At 48.0% G+C, this 22,905-nt stretch overlaps 1 protein-coding gene across 4 annotated transcripts in view; it reads right to left on the reverse strand.

Annotated features, from left to right (window-relative positions):
* The window catches only part of ADARB1 (adenosine deaminase RNA specific B1), a 176,901-nt gene that overhangs the window by 13,523 nt on the left and 140,473 nt on the right, over window positions 1-22,905 (reverse strand). For 3 of the 4 annotated variants that reach the window (XM_075542201.1, XM_075542199.1, XM_075542198.1), the window contains exons 4-9: window positions 19,692-20,629; window positions 15,534-15,648; window positions 13,542-13,710; window positions 12,469-12,617; window positions 10,617-10,785; window positions 5,500-5,681 (exon numbers count right to left, since the gene is read on the reverse strand). In XM_075542201.1, the coding sequence (XP_075398316.1) occupies window positions 5,500-5,681; window positions 10,617-10,785; window positions 12,469-12,617; window positions 13,542-13,710; window positions 15,534-15,648; window positions 19,692-20,629 (1,722 nt within the window). The remainder of the gene's footprint in view (window positions 1-5,499; window positions 5,682-10,616; window positions 10,786-12,468; window positions 12,618-13,541; window positions 13,711-15,533; window positions 15,649-19,691; window positions 20,630-22,905) is intronic. The other variant, XM_075542200.1, reaches the window with a different exon arrangement.

The raw sequence follows: 22,905 nt of genomic DNA on the forward strand, positions 1-22,905 counted from the left end.
AGGGCTTGGCACCCCATCAGACTCGACTGGAAAACACTCCTGAAGGCCAACAAACAGTCTCTGAACTAACTACAGGCTTTTCTTTGTTGTTGTCATTTTTTGTTGTTTTGTTTTGTTGCTTGGTTTTGCTCTGTCTTGTTTTTGTGCATGTTATTATCTCCGCAGTTCTGTCTAAATAAGATAGGCTGGATGAACAATCTGGAGGAAAAACAACAGGCCGATGGTTCCGGGGGGACATGGAATAAGGGGAGGTGGGGGGAAGGAAGCGGTGTTAACAAACCCAGGGACAAGGGAACAAGTGATCCAAATCGGTGGCGAGGAGGGTGTAGGAGGCCTGGTAGGGCTTGATCAAGGGTAATGTAACCGAGAATTACTGAAACCCAAATGAAGGCCGAGTATGATACTGTGACAAGAGGAAAGTAAAAGGAAATAGAGAAAAGAGTTAGGAGGCAAAGGGCATTTATAGAGGTCTAAATAAAGGTATGTAACTATGTAAATATATTTATTTATGAGGATGAGGAAATAGATCTATGTGCATATATTTATAGGTTTAGTATTAGGGTAGCAGATGGACATTGGGCCTCCACTCAAGTACTCCCTCAATGCAAGAATACTTTGTTCTAGTAAACTGACATTCTATGACGATCGCTGAAGACAAATAAGAAGAAAGCTGATGGTGCCTGGCTATCAAAAGATATAGCATCTGACGTCTTAAAGGCTTGAAGTTAACAAGTGGCCATCTAGCTCAGAAGCAACAAAGCCCACATGGAAGAAGCACACCAGCCTATGGGATCATGAGGTGTCGAAGGGATGAAGTATCGGGCATCAAAGAAAAAAAATCATATCATTGTGAATGAGAGGGAGTGCGGAGTGGAGACCCAAAGCCCATCTGTAGGCAACTGGACATGCCCTTACAGAAGGGTCTTGGGGAGGAGATGAGCCAGTCAGGGTACAGTGTAGCAACGATGAAACATACAACTTTCCTCTAGTTCCTTAATGCTTCCTCTCCCCCCACTATCATGATCCTAATTCTACCTTACAAATCTGGATAGACCAGAGGATGTACACTGGTACAGATAGGAACTGGAAACACAGGGAATCCAGGGTGGATGATCTCTTCAGGACCAGTGGTATGAGTGGTGATACTGGGAGGGTAGGTTTGAAAGGGGGAACCGATGACAAGGATCTATATGTGATCTCCTCCCTCGGGGACGGGTAACAGAAGTGGGTAAAGGGAGACATCGGACAGTGTAAGATATGACAAAATAATTTATAAATTATCAAGGGTTCATGAGGGAGTGGGGAGCAGGGAGGGAGGGGGGAAATGAGGAGCTGATGTCCGGGGCTTAAGTGGAGAGCAAATGCTTTGAGAATGAGGGCAACGAATGTACAAATGTGCTTTACACAACTGATGCCACGTGTGGATTGTGATAAGAGTTGTATGCTCCCCACCCCCCCCCCCCCGCCTAATAAAATGATTTAAAAAAAAAGACTCCAGTCCTTTAGCAAGTTTCAAGCCTTTGATTCAGTCCATCAACATCCTTCCCTTGAGCTCTCCCTGCCTGGTTCTTTGTCTCTGGTGACACCACGATGGTCTTCGTTCTAGAGCAGGGGTTCTCAACCTGCGGGTTGCGACCCCTTTGGGGGCCAAATGACCCTTTCACAGGGGTCGCCCGGTTCATAACAGTAGCAAATTACAGTGATGAAGTAGCAATGAAAATAATTTTATGGTTGGGGGTCACCACCACGTGAAGAACTGTATTAAAGAGTCTCAGCATTAGGAAAGTTGAGAACCACTGATCTAGATGAACGTTCTCCATGCAGCCGGGCCCCCTTGGTTCCTAGTACACACCCACCCAGCCCTGTCAGTGCTCTGGTGCCTAATTTCTTATTAGTGACTTTCTCTTCTGCCCTCCCAAAAGGTCTTGGGCTACTGGTGCCTGCTCCCAAACAACTCACTTTGGACATGTGAACGCTTTTAAAGGAAAAGAACAAAGCAACCAAAAACCACTGTTTCAATGTGTCCCCAATATAAAGCACTTATCTAAAATAAAAATACTTCAGACAGAAGATGTCAAGTTAACATTGAACCATGGTAGCAGCAATGAGGCAGAAGACCAGGACATACACCACACACACACACACACACACACACCCCACCCACCACCACTCACATATTACACACATACCACTCACCACACCATACCCACCAGACACACACACTACACACACCACCCACACACCATACCCACCACACAGACCCACACAGCACACATAACACCCCCTACATACACATCCTACCACGCCCATACCATACACACACACCACTCACCACACACACATCGCACAGTGGGTGTGGCCATGGGAAGAGTAGGCATTCCTTAGGAAGATACTTTGCAAAAACTTGAGACTCCACCACACCACAAATTCACTTAGTCTTGTGTAACCCTGTAAACCCTGCAGCTTGCCCAATGAACGCACTCGTTGGGTATTAGAGAGATTAGGTTGAGACCGACCTCATAGGTAGTCTTATGACTACCCAGTCCTGCTCTTGCTCTCCTATTTCTGTTGAGCCCTTTCCTCCTAGGAGAGGATCTGCCGGGGCAGTGAACTCTTCAGTGTGGCTCTTCTAGCCTGTCCCTCACTCCCACCAACCATCTTTCCCTGCAGTGGCCTGGTCGGGGGGTGGGGGGTGTGAGATACTGACAGGATTCACCTGTGAGTCATTGGGACTGGATAAAACGAGCCCTCTGAGAAGCAGGAGGAGGGATGCAATTACCAGCAAAAGCTGAGAGTGGAGCAAATCCTTAAGCCCCAAGATTCCTGCTCCGGAAGACAGCTATTCCATCAGAAGAGCCGCAGCAGAACCGGGAGCCTGAGCACAGAACACAGTGGTGGGCTTCCCAGCCCAGGGAGCAAGTAAAGCTGCGGGCTTTTATGCAGGAATTTTGTGCAGTGGGGTGCCTGGAGCTGGGTTTGCTGACCCCTGGGCTTGAGGCAAACGCCTTTGGGTTGAGGCTTCCAGCAGAGTGGTATGCCCTAGAGGGGCATTTATTAGCAGAGCTGACAGAACCGGTGCCATGTTCTGGTAAACAATGATCCTAAGAATCTCTCACTGGCAATACAGTTTGTTAACTTCCTCTAAAAACCCTCTGAATGTCATCCCTGAGTTCTGTGTGGCCGTTGCAATGGAAGAACCCAGAGAAGTAAAGTAGAAACATCTAATGAAGACAACACAGTACAGGGAGTAGGAGTTATAACCAGATCTGGCCTGCTGAGCATGCACAGAAAGAATAGTCTCAACATTCAATTAACCCCAAGGTCAAAGAACTTTGGTCAAACAACAAAAATAATCTCCGTTAATGCCACCAGACCAGCCCGCCCAATACCGAGAAACAAGTCCTACCAGCCCTTCCTGGCCAAGAACAGTAACCCTGCTCTAACGCAGATTCTTACCACTTCTCAGAAGTCAGAGTCACGATCGCCTCAACTTACTTCCTGGTGGATAGTCTAACTGCAAATCCCCATTTCTGAGAGCTTGCCTTTACAATATGCTGGTCAGCCTACCTCTTTCCCTTTCACCTAGCCTGCTCACCAGCCACCCTGAGTGATACTTGGGTTGGTGACAAAACAAACAGCTATTTGCTTTAGACTGGAAGTAGTTACATGAGAAGGCCTAGTGGCGTAGTGATTATAAGTTGGGCTGCTAACTGCAAGGTCGGCGGTCTGAAACCACCAGCTGCTCCATAGGACGCAGACAGGGCTTTCTACCCTCACAAAGAACAGCGGTCTTGGAAACCCGCAGGGGCACTTCTACCCTGTCCTATAGGCATGTTAACGTTGACATGAACTTGATGGCAGTAAGTAGGGGTTAGAGGTGAAATAGGGGCGGGAAAGATGAAGAGTGGGTCCCCTCCTTTTTACACTACATGTACACTGTAAAACAGGAAGTATAGTTGATAATTTGTAAGTCTCCATCTTGCAAATAGTGTTTTTCAATATCTTTTTCCAGACATGTGTATATGTGATATACATATCACATACATTTAACATTTACAAATGAGTTGTTTGAATCTTTTAGAACATGTCTTTTGAGCAAAATGATCTTGTCTTTTTAGTTTCCAGTTATGGATGCAAACACTGCCAACCGACAAAGCATGGTCCACGATCTTCAAACAGCCCCGACGTGGTCTGCTTCCAACAAACAAAAACCCAAACCAAGCCCAATGCCGTCGGGCTGCTTCTACTCACAGCAACCCTGTCTGGGGTTCTCCATAGGAGTGACAGCCTCGCCTTTCTCCTGAGCAACAGCTGGTGGGTTTGAACCACTGACCAAGCGATCAGTAGTTCAACACTTACCCAACACTGCCACTAATTTTCAACACCAGCGTTCTGCTTCCAAGTGGAAACTTTACAGAATGGGGGGGGGGGGGGCGGGGGGCATGTGTCACGTTTGGACTGGCAAGAAAGTCATACATCAAGGACAAAGGAAAGGCATTTGATCTCATACCCACCAGTGCACCTTGTACAGACACTGAGTTACCAACAAGTGTGAGTGTTGCTCTTTGTCGATGTTCTGAAAGCTACTGCTGGGGTTAGGGAACTGTAACATTTGATTGACCCCTGGCCCCTGGCAGTCATGCTCTCGAACAGCACCCCACAGCTGCCCTCGGAGCAGCTGCCAGTCACCGGGCACCATTAGAGCAAGCACACGCACACCAGGAAGAAACACATTTTAGTTCAGGGTTATGACATTAGTTGTGAACTTCAAAAAGGTAAGTAAGGCAGTATTTTTAAAAGGCTGAAAATACCTTAACAGTGTCCTTCTTAATAAGGGTGAGCTTAGAAGACAGGACCCTGCATTCAAAAGCTCTTGCTCACTGCACTGCTAGCCACTGAAATGCTATAAAAATAAAAAGCAACGTATGTCTTAAAGGGTGGGTGCAGGACACCAGTATTATGTATTTATTATGTCTGTGTCACACCCAGGAGGGAGGCTGGGCATCGTGTCCCCAGTGCCCGTGGAGGGCTTACCTGGTGGCAGCAGGTCACTGAGTGACAACCAGCTCAGAGGCAGTAAGGCGAGATGGCACTGGCAGCCAGCTTCACACAAAGCTGGTCTGGGAAAGGCGGTACTCCCACAAGTCCCCCTGCAGAGAAGTCTGGCTGAGGGGGTGCTGGGAGACTCAGATGCACTGTGTGGGCTGAAGGAAAGATAAAGAGGTGCCGAGCCCGGGCTATCATTCTGTCTTTGAGTGGCAAGGTTTCCAGTCTGCAACACAGACTAACCTCCACTTCCAGGCTCTAGAGATGGGCTTCTATCGACCCCCCTAAGTGGCCAGGGATCACTGGCGGGCCCCTTTAGAGAGAAAGGCTGGTGCTTCCTTGGCAGTAACAGAGTGGCTTCCCTAAGTGTGGTCTTTGATCCGTAAGGACTTGGATCGTCAATGTGACACAGCCCGGTGGGCAAGCTCACACAGCTCATTCTGGGATACTTGCCGCTCAGCAGGGGTTTGTTGAGCATGTACAGCGGGGGCAGGTCCTCGATGTTTGAGATGCGCTGGTACATGGCCCTGGAGAGGTGGTCCCCGTGGTACAGACTGCCCAAGATGATGCTTGAGAAGTAAATTGGTTCCACGAAAATGCTGAGCAAAGACCCCTGGATGCCCACCACGTTCCACCTGAGGAGAAAGAGGCACACGCTTAAGAGGAAAGCAGCATCTCTACTTGAGATTCCACACAACAGGCAGTCTGGTACTCACGCAGCGTACTGCTGGTTTTGTGGAAACCTCAGCCAGTTGAAATAAAACAAAGGAAAGTCATGAAGATAACCTGATCTGGCAGATTTAAAATTTAAAGGGAAAAATGTCTACTTGAAAGAACTTTTTAACTGTGGGGCCATCTTTCTTGGTGATGATCTTTTCCCACAGCGACACATGAGCTGAAGATTACGAACCTAGTCGCTGGTGACTCTGACTCAAGCCACCCTGTGTGTGTCGAAGTCTAACTACTCCATAAATGCAAATCCACTGCCATCAAGTCAGTTGCGAGTCAGAGTGACCCTGCAGGACAGAGCACAGCAGCCTGGGTGTCCCGGACAGGTGGGTTTCCGGGACAATGACTCTTTCCCAGAACAGAAAGCCTCAGCTTAAGGATCAGCTGGTGGTTTTGAACTGCTGACTTTGGGGTAAGTGACAACATGCTCCAATGGGTTTTTAATCTACCTTTCAGAAGGAGATCACCAAAGTTTATGGAGGCACCTCTAGGTGGATTAGACCCTCCAATTTTTTCGTTAGCACCCAAGTGCTTCAACTGTTTGAAGCGCTGTTTGACTCCTCCCAAAGTTTAGGTCTAAGGAATTTATCCGTGAACCACTGCACTACTAATGGGGCCAAGAAGTTGAATCCCATCTTCATTGACAGCTGCACTGAGCAAGGGGTAGGGTGGACCATGCCCACCATTACTGAAGACTGTAGTAAGGATTTGCAGGATCTGGAAACCACCCAGGCCTCACCTCCCGACAGCTTTCCTCATCCAGGCAGAGCAGGCGCTCACAAGGTGAAAGACAATCCTTCCCAGGTGAGCCCAGCTGGCTCTTATGTGCCGCCTCTCTGAGTTCACTGATTCTCTGGAACTGCCTACCAAAACCACAGAGCAAATCTGTACTGACAGTTACCATTTATTCTAACCAGCAAAATACAAATGAAGAGCTGTGCAGGGTATGGTGGGAAAGACTCCCTGTCACTCTCCAGAGATGCTCTGGACACACAGGGCACCTCCAGATGTCTGTGTTCAAAGCCTTTGATTGGCTTCATTGCAGTCACAATCGGGGCCCGACTCGATAGTCGTGATTTAATCATTGAACGTGGATGGCTGAAATCACACCCTACTCCTGTCCTTCCCACGGTGTGGTCCATACGCCTTTGCACTGTTCTCAAGTGCTGACCAAGGGCTTTAAATAACAAGGACACCGCCATCACTCCCGAGCTCTCCTTCAGAGCAGGAAGCGCTAGTGGCGTATCGGTTAGAGTGTTTCACTGCTAATAGGAAGGTGGACAGTTTGAAACCACCAGCAACCAGGAGGAAGAAAAGACCCGGCGAGCTGCTTCCTTAAAAATTTCAGCTGGAAAACGATGGGGCAGTTCTACTCTGTCACACAGGGTCACCTACTCAACAGTCTTCAGTAACAGCAACCAACGACCAATGAAGAAGTCTCTGGCTGGTGCACACGGTTAATGTGATCAGCTCCTATTAACCTCGGTGGAAGAAAGGCCTGGAGAGACCTGCTTCTGAAAACAATCAGCCATTGAGCATTCATGGAAGGCAGTTCAAGTTGGCAGCCATGAGGCTGTGGTTGAGTCAGCACCAACTCTATGGCCAAAGCTCTTGGGCATCTTTTCGTGTGTCTATTTAATACCTCTATTCTCTTTGTGGGCGAAGTGTCTGTTCAAATATTTTGCCCCACTCCCACTTTTTAAAAATCGCTTATTTTTTTCCCTTTGCGTTGAATTTTTAGAATCTACATATATTGTGGATACAAAAAGAACCCGCTGCATTGAGTTGATGGACTCGCGGGGACCTTCTGCAGGGTTTCCGTGATGGCACATCTTTATGGAGGCAGACAGCTGCTGCTTTCTCCCTCAGAGGGGTTGGTGGGCGGGAACCATCGACCTTGCAGTTCGCAATCCCCGGCCTAACCCACCAGGACTCCTCAGGTTGTGGACACTATTCCTTTTTTAGGTACATGAGTTACAAAATTTTCTCTAGCCTTTGACTTGTCTTCTCATTCTTTTAAAGGTGTCTTTCAAGGAGAAGTTTCCCTTTTATGAAGTCGAAAGCATTTTTTTTTTCTTTCTTGGAGAGTGCTTTTGGTGTTGTGTTGAAAATAGTTTGGTTCACCCAAGGTCCCAATGTTTTTCTCCTTTTCTTCTATGGCGTTTATACATTTATGGCTATGTTCATCTGGGTTCACTAGGGAAACAAATCCAGGGACACTCATGCATGTGTGAGAGACAGCTTTATAGCAAAGAGTAACTATATATTAAGAAAATATCCCAGCCCAGTCCAGATCAAGCCCACAAGTCTGGTATTAGACCATAAATCCAAAATTAGTCCATAAATTCCTCTTTAGATTCACATAGTCACTCACAGTGATACCAAATGCAGGAAGATCACAGGCTGGTGGGTGGAAAGTCCTGTGGACCCAGTGGTGGTGGAAGCATCTCTAGAGCTCTGGTTGCCATCAGTGTGGCTCCATGTGGCTGGTCAACAGGAATGTGTAGCAGAGAGAGTGTGTCCCGGCTCCAGGAAGGAAGACAGGAGTTCCTAGGATCCTCATGAGAAGGCCGTGCCCACAGGAAGCATCATCAGGCTGTGACCTGATAGACAGGCCAGCCTCTACCCCATCCCTTCACACTTAATAACCTCAAGTTGACATGAGATTCTGTAACTACCACAAGGTTATGACTCATTTGGAGTTAATTTTTACATATGGTGCAGAGCATCTAAAGTCCTCACACTGTGTTGAAACAGGTATTCTTTCTCTACTAAACTGCCTTTGCACATTGGCTAAAACTCAGTTGCACGTATTTTTGGGGTCTACCTGGTCTCTCTACTTGGTAATTTTGATCTATTTGTCTAACTTTATGCTAAAGTTACTCTTAGTCTCTGAGTTGATTGTTGTGGCTTCATAAGGTCTTAAAATCTGGTAGAGTTAGTATTTCAACTATGGTCTTCTTTTTGGAAGCTATTTCAGCGATTCTAGGTACTCTGCATTCCCATATGAATTTTAGAACAGCTTGTTAATTTCTCACCAAAAAAAAGTCTGCTAGAATTTGATTGGGGACTGTGTTGAATCTATAGATCAATTTACGGGAAAATGGCACCTTGATGCTATTGATTTTCTTGTTGAATGAGAATGGTATGACTCTCTATTTTGGTCTTCTTTCATTTCTCTCAGCAATGGTTTGTTTTTCAGTGCTTTATACGTTTTAATTTTAACTGCTCCAAATATATACATGCAGTTGGTTTTTGGTGCTGGACCATACATTCACTCATTACTTCTAATAGCTTTTTTAATATAATCTACCTGATTTTGTGCAGGTAATATACATGCAAACAAGGGCTGTCCTGCTTTCTCCTTTCCAATTTGGATGTCTTTGGTTTTCTTGAGCCTCACTGCACTGGCTGGAATCTCCAGCACAGCACTCAATGGAAGTGGTGCAAGCACACATCCTTGCTTTCTCCTGATGTTGGGGGTAGGGGCGGGGCGGGAGGCCTTTGCTCTGCCACCGTTCAACATGATGACATGTGGGTTTCTCGCAGATGCCCTTTATGAGATGGTGGTTCTCTTGTATTCCTACTGTGTTCAGAGTTTTCCTTAGAAACAGGTGAATCTTACCAAATACTTTCTGTTTCTTTCGGTTAGTAAATGTGAGGAATTACATTGACTTTTTTGATGTTGAACCAACCTTGCATTCCTGGGATAATTCCCATTTGGTCATGATATTCGACCTGTTTTGCTAGCTTTTGTTAGAACACCTGCATCTATGTCTAGGAGAGACAGAGGGCTATAGTTTTACTCTCTAAGTGTTTGTCTTCCTTTGCTATGGGGGGTTTCTGACTCACAGAATGAGCTTGGTAAGTGTTCTTTTCTTCTCCGATTGTCTGGAAGGTTTTTGTGTAAATTAGGTACTGCTTCTTCTTAAGTGTTTGGAAGAATTCGCTAGTGAAGTCATCTCAGCATAAGGTCTTCTTTCTGAGAGTCTTTCCATTACAAAATCAATGTCTTTAGAAGATCTAGAAGATGTTCAAGTCCTTCATTTCTTCAATCACAGAAACTAGGAGCTTGTGTGTTTAAAGACAGTTGTTAACTTAATCTAAGTTGTTACATTTTGGGGCACAAACACATTTATAATTTCCCTTTTATCCCTCTAACTACCTGTAGTGATTTCTCTTCTTTCATTCCTGAAATGGCTTTTTCTCTCCTCTCTTCCACTTTCCATGGGTTCCTTCCTCATGCCTAGAGCTTCTGTTTCTCAATTCCTTCTCCACAGAACATCTCACCCACCAAGACCTCCCTCTCCAAAAGACCCAGGCAGGAAGCCTGAGCTGCCTGGGGGAGGAAAACCCGACATCACCCCTTGATGGGAGAGTGGCAAGGTCACATTGCCGGAGAGGAGTTATTTCCCACCTCAATCCATAATTTCAGGGAAGTTCCAAATAAAATCCCCACAAGTCATTAGGAACATTTGACAAATTGATTCTAAAGCATAGGTGGGAGAATAAAGTTTCATAAAAAGGTAGAAAACATGTGAAAAGCTGTGGGATGGGGGCAATTATAGCTTACTATCGACCAGCAGTTCTCAACCTGTGAGTCGAGACCCCTTTGGGGGTAGAACGACCCTTTCACAGGGGTCACCCGATTCATAACAGGAGGAAAAAGACAGTGATGAAGTAGTAATGAAAACAACATTATGGTTGGGGTCACCACACACGAGGCACTGTATTGAAGGGTCGCGGCATGGGGAGGGTTGAGAGCCACTGCTCTAGAGCATAGAGAGCCCAGAAAAAGAACCATCTTTGTAAGACTCTACAGTGCCCTTGGGGACGCTCACCGAGCAATCTTGTCGCTGCACGACATGGTGAGCAGTCTCTCTCCCTGCAGCACGCCGTCCCACGTTTGGATGCTTGCATTAGACCGCACCGGTATTGTGCCCTCACCAGACTCTATTTTGGTCCGTAGCTGGCCCCTTGCTTTACGATTTGGATGTCTGTCTGCCGGTTCTAAGTGGTAAAAAGAAGGTTAGTGAACCACCTGTTTAATTTATTTAAAACATACCTGAATATACAATTTAAAATTGTTTGTGCAGATATACTATGGATATGCTATATAAGACGGGGCGTCAAAAAAAAAGTTCAAGGAAAAACAGTATGGAAAGAGAGAGGAATTTTAGCAGAAAACCTTTGGAAACACACATATCTACACACATAAATCTACGGTGAGCAGACTCTGACACACAGAGCAGCCTTTCCCTCCAGGGTCTCTAAGGCCGTGATCTTTAGGGAAGCAGACTGCCACATCTTCTCTGGAGCAGCTGGCTGGGGGCTCAAGCCGCCAACCTCTCAATTCCTAGTCATGCGCTTAACCATTGCTCCACCAAGGTTCCTTATATAAACCCACTATGACTTGTGATTGTGAACAGAGATCTACACAAAGTTTCTGAGACAGAAAATCTTATGAGAACAGCTTGCCTCATCTTTCTCCCAGGGAGAAAGGCAGTGGGCGGAACCACTGATCTTGTGGTTAGCAGCCTAACATCTAAGTGACAGTGCTATTGACCTCCACTGTATATAATATAGGCATATAAGAATGGACAAAAAGGAGGTAAAACAACGAATTCACAAAGGTGATCTCCTCAGGGGTCAGGAAGAAAGGGACACCTACTTCTAGCTGAAATGGTTTGTTTCTATCATTGAAAATGGGCTGAAACAAAATGTTAACATTGGCTAATTCTGGGTGATGGATTCTTAGGTAACCCTCTGTAAACGTTTAGTCTCCACATTAAAACAAACTCACTGCCATCAAGTTGATGCTACTTAAAGCGAGCCTATAGAATAGGGTAGAACTGCCCTGGTGGGTCTCCAAGACTGTAACTCATTACGGAAGTAGAAAGCCTGCTCGTTCTCCTGCGGCGTGGCTGGTGGTTTTGAACTGCTGATCTTTTGGATCACAGCCCAATGGGTAACCACTATGCCACCAGGGTGGATGAAAACATAAGTCTACTGAAATCATGATAAAGCGTATGTCGTGGTTATCTCTGGGCCATATGAATGTGGGTCACTTTAATTTTCCTTCTTATACTTTAAAAGTATGTGGCAGCTTTCCACCGTGAGTATGTGTGGTTTCTATAATGAACAAATTCTAAAAATAATGCAATCAACTGTCTATTTGGGATAAATCTTAAAGTGGAGAGAAACCTGTGGATGCAAGTAACAATAAAAAAAAGCACTAGCCTTATATGAAAAGAGAGAACAAAGCCTGCTAACAGGGAGCTGCCTTGATTTCACTAGTCTCTCCCATGCGCTGAAATGTCAGGCAAGTACGTCTATTCCACACTGATCCAATTACGGTTCTCAGAAAGATGAAGGCTCACATCACAGTGCTGGCACAGAAATAAACATCGCATCCAACTCTGAATACCCATCAAACTTTGACCTACTACCCCTGCTTTATTCTCACGATTTGATTCAGTAGAATCAATGTTTTCAGTCATTACACTTGTCTAATTATTAATTGGAAAGAAATGGTGCTTGTGTATAGATCCCTATCAGATCCACACCTGTGGCTGAAATGTTAAACACTGGACACTGGTGGACGTTTGCTCCTTTACTGCCCCTACATAGCCATGGATTCTTTTGGAAAGCTCTTGCTGATGGCTGGAGGACCCAGTCTCCCTCGCCTCCTACCTTCCAGTATTGGCTCATGTGGTGAGAAAATCCTGGCGTCTCCACAGGGAGAGGTGCTGATGTACAGGTGAAACTGGACGTTCTCCTTTAGCTTAAACCCTCCGCGCTCTGATTTCTGAAAGATGGATCTTTTTTGCTCCTCTTTGCTACTGAAACGAAACGAGTGGCAAAGATCGTCTTTAGAGGTGTACACAGCCCACATTTACTCCTCCACCCCTTAAAATGCTTGCCCAAGGTTAGCTAAACATTAAGCCAAATGCACGGCCATCGAGTCGATTCCAACTCATAATAACCCTACAGGACAAGTGGAAGTGGCCCCGTGGATTTTTCAGGGGGTCAATCTTGATGGGAGCAGACAGCCTTGGCCTTGTCTTTCTCCCTCTGAGTGGCCGTGGTTTCACACTACTGCCCCGGCAGCTGGCAGTTCAACTCCTAAGGCACAATGCTCCCAGGGCTTCTTAGGTTACAGTAATTTCAACCAGATATAAGCAAGCTCATCCTGAATATATTATCTGTCTAGGGGAACACAGGTGTCCGTTGAACAAAAGACACGCCATTTACACGCAGGCAACTGTTCTTCCTCGGTCTTGTTTATGGCTTCACAACAGAAAGACAGAATTTAAGAAATGGTAACGATCAAACCGACAAGGCCGTTTAAACACAGGCCTGAGCACAGGCACTTGCTCACTGCCATCAAGGCGACTCTGACGCCCCTGTGGATTTCCCAGCCTGTAACTCTCTCTGGGGGTAGAGTACCTCACGCTTCTCCCTTGGAGGGGCTACGATAAAAAGGACCATCTCACGCGGCAGTTCAGGAGGTCCTAGGGCCTCATTTTACACAGGCCTTGACCTGTAGCACCACGTCGTGCTCTCTCACCAACTGCATCGTGTGTTCTATCAGCTCTGCTCCACAGCTTGAGTGTCATGGGACACTGCTAAGGTGACTTTTTGAGATTCTTGCAATGGTTCCAGGAGCAGAGAGGGGTTTTGTGGCATTTAAAAAAAAAACGATGGCAAGAGGAGAATATTCTCTGAAAATGGCCTCCTTTACGCACTTGACTTCCTCCACTTACTTTAAGTAAAGCTCAAGCTGTGTATAGAGAAATCTCAGCAGGGACCTCCGAGAGATAATCTCTGCATGGCAGTCATTTAACGCCAGGCCACGGTCACTCATGTACTCGCCGTTGATACATTTGGTTCCCGTGGAAACACTGATCACCTTGGCGTCCTTAACGTCGGTGCCTGGAAAAGCAAAGCAAAATGACTCCCTGCGGTCCACAGCAGTGCTCAACAGACACCTGTGCTCCAGACGTCGGAACTGTGGCCTCTGTGGCCTCGAGGGTCAACCCGCAGTTCAAGCTGCTGGCATCTCTTCTTCAGTGAGACTCCCTACGTTCGAGCTGCAAACAGACGCGAGGTGAGCGCGTGGCTCGTCCTGTGGGCTTGTTCTGCGATGTCCCCTCACTCTCTACTTAGTGCCCCAAATCAAACTCCCTGCCCTCATGGCGACGCAGACTCACTGCGACCCTACAGGACAGGGTGGGCCTGGCCCCGTGAGTTTCCGAGACCATAACTCTTACAGGAGCAGACAGTCTCGTCTTTCTCCCAAGGAGTGGCTGGTGGTTTTAAACTGAAGACCTGGCGGTTAGCAGCCCAACGCACAACCACTACGCCGCAGGGCCCCTCTAATGGTGTAATAGATGGGAGTAAAACAGCGCAGGATGGAAAATAACGGTATCAAATTGGGAAGTTAAACAGTGAAATCCAAGTTAAGGTTCACTAGACTTCATCCTTCCACCCACCCCCCACACCCCCAACACATCTTACTCAGGCCAAATGAGATACAGCTCGTGAAGGAAGTGTTTGTGACTAACACGCTCACTGGCACCGAGTCAGGGCTGACTCAGAGCGACCCCTGTGGTTTCTGAGACCGGAACTGCTTACCACGGCAGAAGGCCCAGTCCTTCTCCCGCAGAGCTGCTGGTGGTTTTGAACTGCTGATCAGGAGAATCACAGCCCAACGTGCCGCCAGGACACCACCAGGGCTCCACCGTGATGAACATGGCGTGTATGCTCCCCATGGGGTGGGGGGCCTATGGAACCAATTCCAACTCATAGAGAGACCCATGGGAGAGGGGAGGGGGTTTGTGGCTCTCAGCGTCACAGGAGCACATACTTCGGTCTTTCTCCTGCTGTGACACTGGATGACTTAGAACAGCCAACCTCAGAGTTGGAATCTTAACCACTACAGCACCAGGGCTTTGCTAGATTACAGTACCATTGTCTTTCCATGGGCTGTTGAGGGTAATTACCTCAGTAGTAAAGTATTAACAGAGCCTCTTCTAAGGCTTTCTCCTTGACTTGGAGTTGTAGAGAGACAGACGGACACCATCTCCAGCTCCCTCCTTCCAGAGTCTATAAAAAGCCACCTAATCAGTGACTGGGTGGGTTGGGCCAGAGGTCAGCAGCAGAAGGCCTGAGTGCTGACACACCCCACCGGAGTCCTGGCCCAGAATGAGCCCAGGAGTTAGCCACAGAAAGATGCTACTAATAAGCCCCTCTCCTGCCTGGGATATGGGACAAGGGTTCTCGGAGGGTCTCTTCTCTACTGGGAACTTGTAGACAAATCCACTAAGGTTTCTTCTGCCCTCACTGAACCGTGCTCCACCCTGCCCACCCCCAACCCAGCCTGCCCCAAGTCTTACTCTGCTGGAGCTGCCTCCCCCCCCCCCCAAACACACACTGACATTAACCAGTAAATCAGAATACGGGTCTCCGCAGATGGCGACCACTCAGGTAATTACACCTGGGGACCGACCGACTAGTGACAACTAACTGCACTTTATCTCTAAGGGAACTGAGCTTGGGCCAGAAAGCTGTATGCACTCGGGGCAAGCGTCTGCAAGCATAGTTCCTTTGTTTGCAGAGAGCAGACCCTCAAAAGAAGAAAAGAGCGGTTACCAATACTGGCAGTTGATACTGAAAGGCTAGCAGCATTTCACGTGTCCAAAAAAAAATTTTTTTTAGGACACTTTGTGGGTTAAATACAAGATTAATCTTTTTACCTGTGGTCATGACAATTCCAGCAAGAACTTTTCTACGTGCATGAGGGGATGAGAAATTCTCAGTCAGATCACCAAACTTGTCCAGAATCAGGCGTGAAACAGCATCTGCTAACACCTGGGGATCACAGAGGCAGGGTTAGGGGCACTGGTGTGCACCTGGGAGCAGAGCTAGTGTTTTCACCAGGGCCAGCCTGCACGCCCCGCACAGGGGACACCTCCAGGTCATTTCTGCTCTGAACTGCACACATGTGAATGTGGCAAACATGTGTGCATGAGAGGGGTGTGTGTGAATGTGTGCACGGGTGTGCGAGAGGGTACATGTACGAATGGATGTGCTAAGTAGATGTGTATATGCGTGGTGTCAGTGAGGGAAGTAAGAACATACGTGGGCAGGAGCAATGTGCACGTAAGTATGCAGGGTATAGGCATGAGTGTGCGGGAGCGTGTGTGTACTTCCTGAAGGAGCCCATAAGCTTTACCTGTGAACCCTTCCACACGGTCTCCAAAGGCCATGGTGGAGAGTTGCATACCTGGTGACCCCTTGACCTCCACAAACTCCTGCCTAGAAAAGGAAACCGAGGCCCGGAAGGGGAAGCATGATTTGCTCAGGGCTGCTTGCGCTGGGTGGTCTGCTTCCACCCACCCTCGGTTCACCCACTGCCAGTGACTCCCACTGAAGGCCGCCCACTGTCCCCAGGCCCTAGACACACTCCTGGGGGACGTGGGCCAGCTCCCTTCAGTCCTGTCTCATGCCACATTCCATCCAGCTCAGCTCCTGGAAGTAGCCACGGCCAGGCAGACTCCAGGGTGTGAGAGGCACACTCACGGCCAGAGAGAAGGGGCTGCCTGATGGCTTCCACAGCGCCCTGCTTGCCTAGGCACTTGTGAGTGAGCTCAGGTGGGCTTCCTAGTTACGTCAGTGTCTTATTGTGCCCAGCTCAATCCATGCAGAAACCACATTTGTAGGAATACTCATTACTCAGAGTGGTACTTTTCTAAGGGACTACAGGCTACAGCTAAGGAGGGAAGATGTGAAATCCTTGGGTTTGCAATGTATCAACGTGGACATGACCGGAACAGTGACTGTACAAACACTTGGCCATGGTTGTGATTTTATGGCTGATGATCCCTTGGGGGGGTTGTCTCATGGATCTTAGATGCGATGAGCCCGAGTGTCTTTGGCAACACACTTAAGGAGAGGGTAAGTGTAATGAGCCAAGCGCATACCCAGTCCCCTTTCACACCGCCTGGACCATCCCAGGGACACTAGGTAAGCCTGATGCCCCTCTTGGTTCTTAGTGAACTCCTCGTCCTAAGTGGGGGTGTAGTGGGTGGCTTTCTTCCCAGCACTGTGCCAGCAGCAAATGCCAATAGGCCTCGGGGCATGTTCCAGACCAGGTAGGCAGGCAGGCAGGGGTGAGGCAGGGGTCTTGTCCTGGCCTTGCACCGTGGGCAAGGGCACTGGTGCACACAGGAGCACAGTGGAGGAGCTGCAATGGCAGAAAGGCAGAGTTGTGCGCAGAGAAAGAGAGTGGGCACTCGAGGAAAAAGACCATTCCTCTGAATTTATGGAGAGCAGAAACAACTGCGGGTGGTTAGAGACACAGCAGAGGGGGTTTCCTCAAGTTTGTCGTGGGAGCACAGGGGTCTGGCTGGAATCCAGAGATGACCAGAGTCCAGCTCGGGCCTCCTGCGGGCATGGATTTGTTAGATGCCGGCAGGTGAGGCAGAGACAGGTCTGCACTTGCCTGAAAGAGGCAAGCCTCGGCCTGTGGGGAGCTCACTCAGGCAGAGCCACAGTCCCCTGAAGCAACTGCCCACTGAATTTGGGCAGTACTAGATCAGTGGTTCTCAACCTTCCTAATGCGTGACCTTTAATACAGTTCCTCAGGTTGTGGTGACCCCCAACCATAAAGTTATTTTCGTTGCTACTTCATAACTGTACTTTTGCTACTGTTATGAATCGGGCAATCCCTGTGAAAGGGTCATTTGACCCCCAAAGGGGTCACTACCCATGGGTTGAGAACCGCTGGACTAGAGTCACAGAAACACCAAGCTTCCCCGGTCTGCCCCATCCGCCTGCAGCCATCTTTAGCAATCCCGCGCAAAAGTACGGAGAACCATCCCCAGCGGCTTGAGGGATACGCGAGCAAGCCATTTGCACAAAACTCCTGCACAGCTGGTGCTGTCTGATTTTAGAAACACCCCAAGGTTTCAAAGAACAGCAGGGAGACCAACCTCTTAAGACTGGGGCTTGCTTAACTCCTTCAGGGATGGCTCTAGAATGTTCCCTTTAAAGTTTCTAAATGAAGGACCACCAAAGTAAAAAACTCACTGCCATCCAGTTGATTACAATTCATAGTGACCCCATAGGGCAGGGTAGAACTGCCCCTGTGGGTTTCTGAGACTCTCCCTCTTTATGGGGGCAGAACGCCTCCTCTTTCTTCCCACGAGAGCACAGACTCACGACAATCAAGGAATTCTGCAAACCTTCTCTGCCATCTGCTCCTCCTCTCCCCTGCCCCCCTGCTCAGAAGATATACCAGTGGGCAGGGATGGTGAGGAGCCTCAGAAAAGGCAGTAGGGTAGGGACATGCCACACTCTCAGCCCAATACCGAGGCAGGGGGTGGGGTGGATAGGGGGCGGTCATCCTATGGGTCTGACCCGCCCTGTCTTCCCGAGGTAGCACCAGTGGGACGTACAAAGCAGGGACCCTGATGACCACATCATTGAGCCAGCCGGAGTAGGGGGGGAGGGAGGGCTTAGAGTCCCACTCACCTGCCTCCCCTCTGAAATGCTGCCAGCCTGGTGAGGGCGTGGGGGAGGGATGCTCACAGCACAGAAGCCATTCTAATACTGCGCACACCATTCGACTGACAGGAAGATGAGTCATGTCGGGGACTACTTTGAACTCAGATGACATGTTTAAGCAAATAGTAAACTTCAAAAGAGTCACTTGGGATTTTCAGAGCGGTTTCATAAAATTATAAGTGGGCCAATCATCCTTCTGAATAATGTTAAATGGAATCAACATGGAAGCAAATATTTGGATCATAAGAAAATCGGTAAAATACTTTGAATGCGTTATTTCATACTAAGGTTGTCTTGGGTAAAACACAATACATTTCCCTCTTTTGAACTTGAGAACTATGGGTCCTCTCAGGGCAGCTGCCTGGAGGTCATTGTACTTGGACCCCCAAAGCCAGACTACAATGTTGTCCTACTGTGCCAGGGAGAGAGAGGTCCTCGTCTCTGTCAGTTGTCTGGCTTCCACTCATTCTGATCCCAGTAACACATTTGTATGTATTTTTACATACGGATGCGCTTCATCTTCAAATGGAATACTTTGCCAAAGGGGAGTAGTGAAGGGGGTTAGAAGTCCTCCTTAAAAAACAAACGAACAATTGGTTTAAAATTGACCTTAAGAAGTTTGGGTTTCCCAAAATGAAGAAACGCAAAGTTCGACCGAGTGATCAGTAAATGCTACGTATTTCTCTCTGATTCGTCCTTCCTTGTGCAGGCCAGTCTGGGCCGAGCTGGAGCCCCTCTGGTTCCATCATCCAAGGCCAGGCCTAAGCGGCTGCCCACAGGATCCCCAAACAGGAAATTCAGAGCACTGGAGATCCAGGCCACGGCAGGAAGGGCTGTCTATGCGGCTACCCCACAGCCGGCTCACAATGCCCGTGGTTCGATGTCTGCTACCTCTGTGTTCCCACGTGCTGGCCTCAGGAATACAGCCAGCTGCTGGCTGGGAACCCAGGGGCTGAGGTTGGATAGTTGGCCTGTGCTGGGCCTGGCAGCAGCCCATGGACTGAGCACGAGGCTCCCGGATGAGCCTCTAAAGGAAAATGCCCCAGAGCTGGAGGTCAAGCTGTCTGAGGGGAGGGTCTTTACAAAGGACGGGCCGCGTGGGGGTGGGCACCTTATAAGCAGATGCCCATGTAGCTATGTATGGACACTGGTGGCAGCATCCCTGGCCCACTTGGCCCAAGAGCTCAGGCCTGCACTCACCACTCCACCTCTTTACCAAGCGCAGCTCCCCCTAGCCAGACTTCTCAACACTGCTCCTGGAGACTGCGAGCAACATGAAGATGGACTTGTAAATATCCCCCAAGGTGCTTAGCCCACCCTGTACTTTGGGAGCACTCGGTCCTCACCTGCGGCAAATGCAACTGAAGCCCCTCACTGGGGATGGGCTGGCGAGACGGTGTTTGGTCCAAGCGCAAATTAAAAATGGCTGCCAGGGCCGACTGGGCGGCCCGTGCCTTGGCCAGCTTCTTGTTTCTCCCTGACCCTTCAAAGAACTGGCCGTCCACCACCACCGACATGACAAAGTTCTTGGCGTGGCTCTCCCCGCTCTCTGAGAGGAAGTCATACTTCAGTCCGGGTCGCAGCTCGTTCAGGATCATCACCGGGTTCTTCCCACTGGGGGGCGGGAAAGGCGGTAGCACAGGCAGGGGCGGCTGGATGAGGCTGGCGGGGATGGGGGACGCCGACAGGCTGAGGTCCCCACTGGAGCTGAAGGAGTCGTCCCCATTGGAGCCCATATAGAAGGGTGGGTCCAGCCTATCTGGGGTCTCAAAGCCGTTGAAGAGCATGTCGGGGAAGTCAGCCTGGTCAGACGTGAAGTCCGTGTTGACTGAAAGGGTCCTCCCCATGGCCATGTGGGCCTCGGAGGCATTTGGGAACTGGACAAAGGACCGCAGGGCCTTTTCCGCGGCATGGAGTTTCGCCTTCTTCTTTGTAGGGCCAGAGCCCTCGAACACCTGCCCGTTGACCTCCACGGACATGATGAACAGAGGCGCGTGCACCGGGCCCGTCTGGGAGAGCAGGGTGTACTGCAGGCCTGGCTTGATCTCGTTCAGCTGCATCAGGGCGTTCTTGGGCAAGACAGGCCCCGGTGTCCTCCTCCGCTTCTTCAGGCGGAATTTGGAGTGGCCATTGCTGCCCTCCTCCAGAGGCCGCTTCCTGCTGGTGCTGCCACCGCTGCCCCCGTTGGAGAGCTGGGCGCCCTCCCCAGTCCCCAGGGCACTGCCATCTTTGGGGGCCACGTTGTCCAGATTGCGGTTTTCCTTAACATCTGCGCTGCTGGAACCTGCGGTGCCCAGAAAGAGTAACTTACAACGCCTTCGTTGCAGGATCTTGTAAATGCAAAATTTATAGATTCCTTTATCTATCTTTGTAACTGGTTAAGTGATGTGTGCTCATACATGTTACTCCTAGCCGGACAAACTCCTACACTGAAATTAGTCCTCGGACATTTTGCTGAAGAGCGGGCGGCCAACATAGTCTCTATTTAGTATCACCAACTGCTTTTACATCAAAAGGTGAGTTAAAAAATATATTATTTTTCTAATGATGATATTCTAAAGCACCTAGAGATGCTTTACCTAAGCTTACCAAGATGAGGGGTGTTAAATTCATTGAGAGGGAACTACATTAATAAGTCTGGAGAAATGATCACTTAATAAGAGCACAGACAAGTAGATATTTCATGTTGACACTTGCCTCTTTTTCCTTTTTCTCAATTTCATTTAAATTGCAACACATCAAGAGGAAATATTATTAGAAATGTGCACCCACTAGTTAATTTGTCTCTCAAGTTTAAAATACTTAATCAACATATGCAAGTTGAACATATGTGCGTTCATGAATTAATCTTAGAAAATGGCTTATGTAAAATATTCTGATTTTTAAACACGATTTTGGAGTTTATAGATTTATGTCTAGCATTCACCTTAAAAATTATCATCCAGTATGAGAATTTATTTCTGCATCTTTGATGCATGATGGGGAGGAATTCTAAGAACAAGCTATAAAACTGAAACTACAGGTTAGCTTTAACTTCCTGATGAAAGCTGACGATTTTGTCTGTCTCTCTCTTTTTAAACAATCTGATGAATTTTAAAGTAGTTTGACTACACTGCCATCAAGCTGATTCTTACCCAATGGGGCCCTCCAAAGGGTTGCTGAGACTAAATCTTTATAGAAGCAGCCAGTCTCATCTTACTAACTCTGACCTTGTGATTCGCAGTCCAACGCTTAGCTCACAGCACCACAAGGGGCCTCCAGTGACCTTTTACAGGGAAAGAGCTAAACTTATTATCATCAAGTCACTAGCCTTTCTTAACACAATAAGGATGACCTTGATTTTGAAAGGAGGATCAAAAAGCATTCACTCCATCTTTGTTAAGTTTAGCAAGCTCTTTTCAGAGAAAGAAAAACTCTTTTTCACCAGGGTCCATTTTCATAGGCCAGAGGAGGCACAAAGCAGAGGCACACAAAAAACCACACCCTATCTTTCAAGTGGGAAAATGGCTTTTTAACATTGTACACTGACTTGTAAATGCCCCCTCCCAAGGTGTTTAGGGGTGGGGGCAATTTCACTACATAATGTGAAAATCTGTAGAACATGTCCCCAAGTTCAACCCATGAAAAGGTTTCATGGGACTGATGGTCGAGTCACTGGCTGCTCGGGTCTTTAGTTTTCGGGGGCTCTGGTTCCTTGGTCCCTCTGGGTCCTGTTTACACCACCTATGGGGACACTGAGACTGCCCTGTGGGAGGCCTGGGGACTCTAGCTCCCGCTACTCTCCTCACTGTCCCAGAACATGCCTGGCGCACACACACCACTTGTCCCAGTTGACAAAGCCGACGGAATGGTCACTAAATTTTCATTTATAACATCCTCCAGCAAAAGCTCGATAGGTTACTCCTTTCGGTGCTCAAGGGGAATAGGAAGCGAAAGAAAAACAGAGCCAAGGGAGGCAGAGGTTAATAAATTGAGCAAGAACATCATGCGCTACATTACTGCTTACACCTTAATTTCATAGCTAAACAGAATTCTTTATCAACATAGAAATCAAATCACAGTAAATATGCTTAGATGGGCACTTAATCAAATATGTAAAACTGCTGAGATTACTGAGTGCTTCCCTTAAGAAATAAAACGACTAAATGTTGGAATAACCAATAATCTTGAGGTTATAAGGACAAATAGATTAGCATAGTTCACACCTATTCTAAGTTCTGACTTCAGAAGCAATGGAAGCACTGCTCATTGCCTACCTGACTAAAATGCTACTACATAAAGGAAAATTAAAATTAAAATAGGATAAAGGCACCCCATTACCATGACACCCCCCCACCAGATTCCTTCTCTGTACACAGCATGATACTAAGTACTAATCTTGATACAATTCCTCATTGCTTTCAAAATGATGGAAAATGAGGGACTGGCATTTCAACATTTCTACACCACAACTAGCAGCCTATCTTCCAAGCAAAAAATCATCCGGAAGGACTGCTTGCTGTAACAGATGACGAGAGGATTGGTTTGGGCAAGGGAGAGTCCCCTGATGACCACATAGCT

The sequence above is a fragment of the Tenrec ecaudatus genome, chromosome 2, assembly GCF_050624435.1.
Source record: "Tenrec ecaudatus isolate mTenEca1 chromosome 2, mTenEca1.hap1, whole genome shotgun sequence".
Taxonomy (NCBI): domain Eukaryota; kingdom Metazoa; phylum Chordata; class Mammalia; order Afrosoricida; family Tenrecidae; genus Tenrec; species Tenrec ecaudatus.